The sequence below is a fragment of the Besnoitia besnoiti genome, chromosome VIII (assembly GCF_002563875.1).
Source record: "Besnoitia besnoiti strain Bb-Ger1 chromosome VIII, whole genome shotgun sequence".
Lineage (NCBI taxonomy): Eukaryota > Apicomplexa > Conoidasida > Eucoccidiorida > Sarcocystidae > Besnoitia > Besnoitia besnoiti.
The window spans coordinates 3,063,387-3,073,073 of record NC_042363.1 but is presented as its reverse complement, the minus strand read 5'-3'; the positions used below and the strand labels follow the sequence as shown (position 1 = coordinate 3,073,073).

The 9,687-nt window shown below is 63.0% G+C and overlaps 2 protein-coding genes across 2 annotated transcripts; both read left to right on the top strand.

The window, feature by feature from the left end:
- Positions 1 to 1,455: 1,455 nt before the first annotated feature.
- On the top strand, positions 1,456 to 1,953 carry BESB_085450 (putative phosphate transporter family protein; the record flags this gene model as incomplete). The annotated part of the gene is made up of 1 exon (XM_029366895.1): positions 1,456 to 1,953. The coding sequence occupies one exon, from the start codon at positions 1,456 to 1,458 to the stop codon at positions 1,951 to 1,953; it is 498 nt and encodes a 165-aa protein (XP_029217355.1).
- A 405-nt stretch (positions 1,954 to 2,358) lies between these two features.
- On the top strand, positions 2,359 to 6,174 carry BESB_085440 (metal cation transporter, ZIP family protein; the record flags this gene model as incomplete). The annotated part of the gene is made up of 2 exons (XM_029366894.1): positions 2,359 to 5,455; positions 5,816 to 6,174. 2 exons carry the CDS (start codon positions 2,359 to 2,361, stop codon positions 6,172 to 6,174), a joined length of 3,456 nt encoding a protein of 1,151 aa, XP_029217354.1.
- Positions 6,175 to 9,687: the final 3,513 nt, after the last annotated feature.

Genomic DNA, 9,687 nt, shown 5'->3' with positions numbered 1-9,687 from the left:
CGGCGTTTCCAGTTTCGACTTGGCGCACTAGCGACCGTGTCGCCGCTCACACACCCGCACGCGTGCGCGCCTTGCCACTTTGCCGTCGACGGAGCGCTTTTCCTGCCCATGCGTCGCAGACAGCGCCAAAAATGGAACGAAAGCCGAGCTGAGCTGAACCGCGAGTGCGTGTAGCCGCTTCTTCCCAGTCTCCGTGCCCGCGAAAACCCTCCCCGAATCCCGCCCCTGGGCGCCTCATCCGTCCATGGGAGTGTGCCGAGCGTGGCCTTGTTACGCCTCGCCCTCGGCCGCGTCGTTTTTCGCGCGGCGGTCTCGACAGTTTAGCCTGTCTAATCTTTGAAAGGAGGGAGATCGCTGCTTGTCGCGAAACGCCTCCGTCTGCCCATATGCTGCTGTGGCGACTGGTGCCTCTTTTTTTCCAGGATTCTTCTATGCGACCCTGCTCCGCGCTCCTCCGCGGCGCGTCCGGGAGCAGCGGCACGCCGTGTCTGCCGGCCGAAGCAGAAACAGTTCGTCAAGCCTTAGCGGCGCAGGGTCTCCTCCTGTCTTCTCTTGCGTTCTCCTCTCTAGGTGTCTCTCTTCTTTTCCTCGGCCTCCATCGTTTCGCCGTTTCTCGTCTTTCCCCCCTGGCTGCTCGGTCTACCCGCGGTCGGCAGAGGCTCAAGTCTCCCTTCACTCCAGAGGCCTCTCCAGCGTCTTCGCGACCCGCCGTGGCCTCCTCTGCTCCAGCCTGCGTGGAGACGGCCGCTCGCCGTTCTACAAATCACTTTGCTTTTTCGCCGTCGTCCCCCTCGCGCTTGGTGTCCCCAGTCGTGGAGCCTGGACGCGAGGAGCGATGAAGGACGCGCGATGATCTCTCTCGTGCTCGAGTAGCGAGACACCGCATACCGGCGACGCCCGCGACGCGAGTCTCCTCTCCGCGTCCTGGCTGCTGGGAGTCCTGCTGCCAGGTGGCTCACACTTCCTTCTTTTCGAGGCCTCACAACCGCGCAGCTGACGTCGTAGACACAGGAGCCACTCTGTGACTCTTTTCTCGCCCTCCCGGCTGCGCATTCTCGCCTCCAGCGACTTCCGCTTCGTCTGCCGCGTCTTCTCCGGCGACTCTCCGCGTTCTCTCCTCCGCGCGGTTGTCACTTGAACGCACCCAGAGTTCAGCGCCCTCTCCCCCTTGTCTCCCCCTTGTCTCCCCCTTGTCTCCCCCTCGTCTCCCCCTTGTCTCCCCCTTGTCTCCCCCTTGTCTCCGCCGTCGCCTGCGCTACGAACGAAGCGGAAGGGACAGCCGCTGCGTGTACCGCGCTAGCCTCGCTCTCCCTGGTGGCTAGCCGTCCTCCTTCGCGCCACGCCCGGTCTCCGAGGACCGGCCGCTGTTCAACGGCGGCCTGCCGGCGCCTCACACCCCCCCCCTCCCGCCCTCCAGTCTCCGCTCGTCTGACGCTGCGGAGAGGGGCTGGCACGATGGAGGCGAACCGCCGCGTCGCCCGCCCATCTCGGCCTTCTCGTCCTCCTCGTGTCGCTAGCCTTCAGCGTTCCGTTGTCTCTGCGTTTTTCGCGGCGCAACTCGCGTCGCTTTGCGCCGCTGGCGAACCACCCGCGTTCGAGTCGCCGGCTGCGTTCCCAAGGCTCCCAGCATACGGCCTTTCCCCTAAGCTTCCCTCTGCCTCGGCGTCGCCCCCGCCTGCAGCGTCCGCCCTCTCGCCGCTTGACCCCTCAGCGCCGCTGCCCTCCGCCGCGCCGTCCGCGGCGCAGGTGCCTGGCTTGCGCGACCGCGCAGCGCCAGCCCCCGTCGGCGTCGACCTCGTCAGAAGGGAGACCCGGGTCGCAGAGGCGTCTGCGTCGCCGACTTGGTTCGCTCGCGCTTCCGCGGAGCTCGCAGAGCCGCACTCGGCTCGCCGCACGCCGAAGCAGGACCGCGAAGAAGACGATGGGGAGTCGCTGGGAGGACCAACTCTGTGAGTCTCTCGAGGAGGCGACACGATCGCCTTTGTTGCAGGCACATGCTCTGCCGGAATGCGCGAACGTTTTACTTGCCTTGCCAGCTTGCTGGCGTCCGCGCGCCGTCGGCTTTCACTGTCAAAGCCTCGCCAGGGGGGACTGCTGCAGACCGATCTCGAGGCCCTGCCTCTCGCTTCGCGGCCCCTGGGCTCGTCGCGGAGACGCGCGGAGACCACAGACGCAGCTGCCTGCGCCAGTCGAGGCGGCGCCTCTGTCCGAGCACCCGTATCGTTTGCCCGAGGCCGCGCTTTGTCGAGCGACTTCAGGTCCTTTGTCTGCTTTCGTCCTTAGAGTCGGGATGCGGACGGATGACGCGGTCGCTCGCTGAGCGGAGTTAGACTCCATCGGCGGGCGCATGTGGCGCCCATGCGTTCGCCTCGGGGGGCTCCCTGCATTGCTTCCCTGCCTGTGTGTCTGTGCCTCAGACTGGCTACGCGCCTCTACGCGGCCGGGAGCATCTTCGTCTGCGCACTGGCAGGTGCGTTGCCGCCGCTGCTGTTGCTGCAGAAGGAGCAGCGCGAGCGGCGCGCGCGCCGCGCAGGGGCGCTGGAGCCTCAGGAGGCAGGCACGGGCGCGGGCGGGATAACGCCCGCGACCGCCAAGTACATTCGCTTGATCATGTCCTTCACGGGCGGCGTGCTGCTCTCTGTAGGCCTGCTCCACCTGCTGCCTTCTGCGCAGCGCCAAATTGCGTTTCAGCTGGCGCGCAGCGGCGGACTGGAGGCCGTCGACCCGCTCTCCAACCGCACGCCGAGCCCCGCAGCCGCTCCGGGCTCTGCGGCGCGTCGCCGCGGCGAGCGCGGGGAGGGCGTGGGGACGGCGACGGGCGCCGACGCGGGAGCCGCTGCTTCCCCCGGAGACAGTGAGAGAGACGCCGGCGACGGAGCGGCGCCGGCCGCTGAGGCCCGTGAGCCGCCTGGGACGCAGAAGACCTTTCCGTATGCCTCGCTCTGCTGCCTCGTCGGGGTTCTTCTCGTCATGGTGCTCGAGGCCCTGGCGGAGGCGGACCACGCACATGCGCCGCACAGCCACATTCACACGCATGAGCACGTCCTAACGCACGTGCACGCAGAGAGGCGCGAGGTGCTCGAGAAAGACGAAGACCCCGAGCAGGACGATGGCGCGCGACGCGGCCTGGCGGTCGCGTACGTCCCGCCGGCGCTGACGGAGACGCCGGGCGATGGCGGCGGCAGCGACGGCGACCATGGAGGCGAGGAGGAGGGACGCGAGTCGGGCGAGGACGGAGAGGCGAAGCGAGGCGCTCCGGCGCGGCAGAGCGCGATGCCGGGGTCTGTGGAGGATCTCCGAGCGGCTGCGAAGCCCGCAGGGCACTGCTGCCCGCTGTCGTGTGCGCCGTCGTGCTGCTTGGCCTCGCATGCGTTGGTCGAGTCGGCGTCGCCCTGGGCCTCTTGCGTGCTCCCAGAGGCCGCCACGGAGGAGGCAGGTGCGCTTCTGCATCCGCGCGCGTCCGCCGCCGACTGCCTCGCCCCGCACACGCCGTTCCTCTCGCCCAGTCTCGCGTCTTCGCGCTCGCCCTCGCGCGCGCTCTCGTGTCACTCGCTCCCGCCGCGCCCCTGCCTCGACGCCTCGGCGTCGCAGGCGCGCAGGCCGGCTGCCGCCTTTTCGACTGGGGGCGTCTTTCGCGGGCTTTTTCGTCGCTCGAGCAGCTTCAGAGAGGGCGACGGCAGGGAAGCCGCGCTGCAGGCCAAGCCGCCGCGCGCAGCCGTGTGCGGCAGGAGCGGCGGCCGGCGCCTGTACGCCGCGGGCTGTGCCGTGACTGCTGCCGCAGAGCTCAGCTGCTCCGCCGCTTCGTCGCCTCTGCTTTGTTGCCAGGACAAGCTCGAGCGGGAGGATTCGGCGTTTCCTTGCTGCTTCGGCCGCCCGGGCGGCGAGGCAGGCCACAGCTGCTTTCCGCCGGACACGCGATGCGAAGGCGACTGCGTCTGGTCGAGAGAGAGGCGCGTGTGTGCGGATTCGCGATGCACAGAGGAGTGCGAGAGAGACGGTCGCGCACCGTCACGCGTCGGTGCAGAGAGCGAAAAGGTGTGCGAATGTCCTTGTGCTGGCGCAAGAGGCATCGGGGGGGACTCCACTGAAGAGAGGCGGGGCGGACCGCCGCAACACTCAACGCACATCCACACTCAGACGCCGCCAGGTTGCGCTTGCGATCTCCGCCTTGTTGTCAGCGTGCCTCCCCGCAGCGACAGAGTGCCGAAACACGCGATGCGCCAGTGCGCCTCGCCGTCGTGCGCGCGGCGGAGGCGCGATGCACGAGGCGCAGAAGAGCTTCCTCTGGGCGCCAACGAGGACGGTGGTGAGGCGCAGGGCCGCGCACAGGAGAACGCGGGAGAGAGGACGAAACGAGGAGAAGGGAGCGACACATATCTTTCGTCGCATTCGTCCTCGGAAGGAGAAAGCCAGGCGCGTAGAGGGCGCGAATCACGAAGCGAGGCATGCGCTTTGGACTGGAAGCAAGGCAAGCAGCGAGTACAGCGAGGAGAGGCCCTGAGCTACAGCCGCTCTGCAGATGACCTGGCGCCGAACCGCGAGGGCGGCACTGCAAGACCCAGCGCAGAGGCAGGCGCGAGAGCGCCGCCTAGCCAACGCAGCGGGCGTCGCGCGGACAGGAGTGACTTCGAGGGGTACAGGAGACCCCGAGCGGGCGCGTGTGGGACCGGCGGCTCGTTTTTTCCTTCCGCAGTCTCGAGTCCCTCGCTCGTCTTTGCGCGCGGACGGATTCTGTCGCGAACTAAGCACACGCACCGCCACTGCGTCCCGGGGAACTCGACGGGCGGCGCGGGCTCGAGCTCGTGTCTGTCGTCTCTCTCCTCCCCGCTGCTTGACTACGCGCCGTCTGCGGTCTCTGCGTCGCAGTGTGACTGCGGTCCTCTCTCGCCGCGCTCCGACGTGTGTTCGTACACCTCCGAGGTGTGCGAGGAGCGCGTCGGGTCGTGGGGGCGTGCGAGAGACGACGATGGCATTTTCCATACCTTCGCGCTCCACAGCCACGAGCGGAGCGAGTGCTGCCAACGGAGCCACGCGCAGGGCGACGACTCGGTCCTCGACTTGGAGGCGTTCGGCGGCTCGCGGCGTCGCAGACGCTCGGGCGGACGCCGGTGTATATACACGCTGCGGCGGCGATGTCAGCGGCTGTGCAACAGGATGCAGCGCATGTCCAGCAGCTGCGGCCGGTGCAGCCCCGGGACCGAGCGAAATCGCCTGCTGCCGCCCTACGGCAGCAGCAGCACTAGCGCCACACTGGCGGAAGAAATGACGCACGCCGGCGAGACGCCTGGGGCAAAGGAGTTCCTCGTTTCTGGCGTCCTCATGCTTGCGCTCTCGTTCCACTCTCTCATGGAAGGCGTGACTCTCGGCACCGCGCTGAGGCCGCAACTCGTCGCGTTCGCGGTCCTCGTACACAAGGGCCTCGAAAGCTTCGCGTTGGGATCGTCGCTGCTGCAGGGTACGGCGCCTGGCGCACACGCAGCACCGGCGCAGAGCCCTCAGAACGGGAGACAGGCTTGCCGCTTGGAGGCACTGCCTCTTTTGACTCAGTTGGACAGACAGGGTTCCTTCTTTTCGTTCGTGGCGAAACTCGGCGTGCGCGCGTCTGCTGCCACACCCCGTGTGCGTGCGATCTGTGGCCTCTGTCTTCGACCGCTAAGCTCCTTATGGTTCCACGGCTTAGCAGGTCTGCTTTCCCCTGCATGCGTGTATATGTGCGTGCGTGTGTCATACCTCACTCGGTTGACTGACTTTCTGCGATCTTAGTGGACTCGCACGGGAAACTCGAGTTCCTTTTCTGCTTTTGTTTTGCGTCCAGGGCAGACGAGCGTACGAACCTTCATCTGGCAGATGCTGCTCTTCGCGTCGATGACGCCTCTCGGCGTGCTCGCGGGCATCTCCATCACGTTGTTGGCAGCCGACGGCTTGCCCGATCCGGATGCGGATGCCGCCTCCCCTCCGTCGATGCTGCATTCGCTTGTCCCAGCGCTTTGCTCGTTTCTGCCGATTCTACCCGGCATGCTCACGGGGGTCGGCGCTGGGACCTTTCTGCACGTCTCGCTCCTTGAGTGCATTGCGCCGCAGCTCATGCGGTGCCGCGCCGAGGGAAAAGCGTCGCTTTTATCGGTTATTGCGGCGGTGTGTGTGGGCGCATTGGTCATGATTATGCTTGCGTGAATGCCTCGTGCAGTCCGCGCAGCCAGTTACGCGTAGTGTGCCACTAGCCGGCCGCGATGCCCAGCGTTCTGTGTTCCCCTCGTACACAGTCAGACATGCGCGGGAGTCGGAATAGCTGAAGAAATTTTTAACGCGCTCTGGAATGCGCGTGAAAGTCTGGTCCGCCTGCGCTTATGTCTCTCCACAGCGCCAGCGCAGAAAACAAATGCTGCCTCCAGGCAACTTGAATAAATGCTAAAGAGAAATGATGGAGACCATGGGGTAGTCCCCAACCCGTGTTCGGATCCACGCGCTCTCACAGGTAGCTGTTCTGTAGGAACCAGCAGGAAATCTTCTGGAAACATGTGGTTCACATGCCGGGCTCCGGCGGCGCACAGCGATACGAAACGGCAAGCGTGTCGCCGACGCCACAGTTTGTGAAAATAACCTGCTGGCACGCCGAGTTACGAGATGCGTCTATGCTTCGCAGACCGAATACGCGTCGACAAGCAGTTGCGTCGCAGTGCTAGATCCCAGTCTCCGTGAGGTTGGAAGACCACATTTAGGCTTGCTGCCTGAGTTCTGCTGCGAACACGCGCCTGCTGGAGGCTATGTTCGTGTCGATGGAGCCCAAACTAGCGTTGTGCGAGGGGATGACGTGATTGAGGAGCTGCCTGCGTCGGGCTTTGTAAGGTCACATCTCCAAGTAAGGAAGCGTGCCCCCTGTGAATAGTGAGATCAGTTGGTTCCACAACCGGAGTCATCTTCAGTATTCTAGGAACTCTAATGTCTTTGTTTATTGGTAATCTCAATGGTTTGCGATAGAACCATAACACAATGGTAGATATCGTATATCTTACTACCGGTGTGGGGGATCACAACAAAGTGTGGGTAATCCCAGCAGGCCGCATTGCAGACCAGGCTACTGCATAGACTGCTGTCTGCGTGAGGCACGCTAGGGCGCGGCGACAGGGCGGGAGCACACCAGCGACCTGGACATTAGCTACGACGCGGTGCGACGGAGGCTATGGCTGACGAAATGCGCTAGCGAGAGGTTAGTGTGTTTACGGGTAGGCGCAGCTGTTGTCTGGTCAGATTAAGCCACCACAGAGGGCTGGCGCCTCCCACATGTGTGACCGTTCAAAATTGCAGACAGCCGTAGAGTGCTGTAGGAAAACTGCAATCTTCCGAACACGGTGCGGAGTGACGAGACTCCGTGCCCATTGCCCGCTAAAGAAAACAGGCATACCGAGGGAAACATGTTTGCGGTACATTCGACCCGTGGCGCGTCCCCTGACGAGGAGAAAGTGCACTGATGGTAGAAACTTGCCGACGAGGCGTATCCGAGTTCAGAGTACCGTGCTGCGCTGCGTCAGAGCCGCGGTATACACATTTGCGTGTTATGCGTTATGTACTACGGACAGCGCAGTACACAGAGCGACCCAAGACTCAATCGGGACTTAATGTGCAGTTTCACAGACGGAAGACCGGGCGGCCCCCAGCAAGGGTAAACACTGCAGTAACCCTCTTTGAGAAGGTGTGCTTGACCCGAGCTAGCGATCAGGTGGAGGATGCCAACGCCTTTTTGGTCAATTACTGCAAAGCCCAGCGGACTGCTTCCCTGCCGGAAGGAATTGGTGCCGACTCAGCGGCCAACGTCTACAGGAACGTTTCTTGTTCAGTCCGAAGCAGAGACAGTTCTCTATATGCAGGCACACCCTTGAGGCAGACTAGCTTGATACAATCTAGGATAATCTCGACGGCATGGGCTGCTGCCGTCACGTTCAGGAGGCGCCCATAGTTCCAGCGACAATAGAAACAACAGCAAATCGCAGAGTCTGCTGGCGGTGCCACTGTGTCGATGGTGATTTCTACATCAGCATGCCTCGGTGCTTCTGGGCGACCGAAAAAGACTCGGAAGCTAGCGATCAGCTATGGCAGAGCATCGCTGTCTGTGGTGCGAACCCCGGCACCTGCTTCCCCGCCGAGCCCTTCACAGACCTGGCGTGCAAGACATGGCAAGCTGCAGGAAGTATAGTAAGTGCATGCAGTCGTGTTTTATTTGTAAAAATGTCTTTTGCTTGTCGGCCCCAAGACGGTGTGAACGGAAGTGTTGTGCACAAGGGTCCTGTGTCGCTCTCAAAAGAACACTGGGGAGACAATGACAAGACGGGAAATTTTTCGTTTGTGCTTGCTTTTGTGGGTCAACTTGACGCTCGAGGCCTCTTCCTCGGTGGCTAGCGTTGAAAGTTCCGACTCGACTGTTGGCGACGGCGATTTGGTCCGGCTACTCCAGCGGAGACCGGGCACTAGGAACGAGCCGGAACCTGCGGCGCTTAACTACGGCTTTCTCAGAGGGTTCGGGAGACAAGAACAACAGGTATTGCCATACTTGCCTTATCAGGCGCCCCAGTCCAACACAGCCCGTTCAGAGTCCTTGGTCGCGAGCAACCCGGAGCTTCCTGTTTTTGCGCCCTTGCCCGTTGCCCCCCGGACTTTCTCGGACTTGCACCATTGGTGATTTGTGTATTACTAAGACGAGCAGGCATGGGAAGTTACTCCGCTGTGCAGCTGCTGTTGACGTCTGGCATTCGCGAAGCACTGCTGAGGAAACGACTCAGCACTAATTGTGGAAGAGCCTCATGCACTCGTGTGGACCGGGGCGCAGGCGCGCCCACAATACAGCCAAATCTGCAGTGAAGGCCGCAGGCGGACACGTCTGCCTGCGCTTTACTCCGAGGCGGGCGACGTCGCCTTTGTTAATAAAGAAACCTTTGTAATGATGAGGGGCCGTCGTTACTGACCTGACCTGTGGCCGCATTCATTCGTTTGTAAATGCCTGGCCGTCTTGGTCACACACCACACAGATACTAGAAACAGGTTTTCCGAAGCCCTAGGCGAAGAGCCCAAGGAGGAAGTTTGTTTCATTTCCGTGCTGCGTTCGGCTTTCGGTTCGGCGTAGCACGAGAACGAAGATGTGTTACCACAAGCCACCCGCTACACCTTTTTCCTTTGTGCGGCCCAGTCGCCATAGGGGCGCTGCTGACGAGGTGACAGTATCTATTTGTCTGCCCTCGTGACTCTGTTCCGAATTTGCTGGCGGCGACGAGCGGCGAGCGGGGCTCATTTTTTCGAGTGCGCAGTAGCGCGTCTCTTTGTGAGGGAACCCACGAAGGCATCACGAGGCACGACGCCGAACTCGCACTCATGGCAGTTGTAAGACTGTGTTGACTTGCGCCGATGCAACTCTTCTCTTGAGGCTTATTCACGCTGACCAGCGCCCTGCGTAGATGCTGTAGAACCGAAGTTGCTCGCCGCTTCGTAGCGCTGGGCTGCACCCTGGCTCGCCTGACAGACCCGTCGCCCTAGCACTTAGTCTCACCGCGCGCACAGACACAGACAACTGGGCGGTGTGAGCACGAGTCGCTCCCCCCCGCGCGGGTCTCTCCGTGTCTCGCACGCGCCCCTCGAGACGGGAACGCAGCAGCAATAGGGCCCTGACCCGTCTCTCTGCGAAACAAACGGCAGACGGCC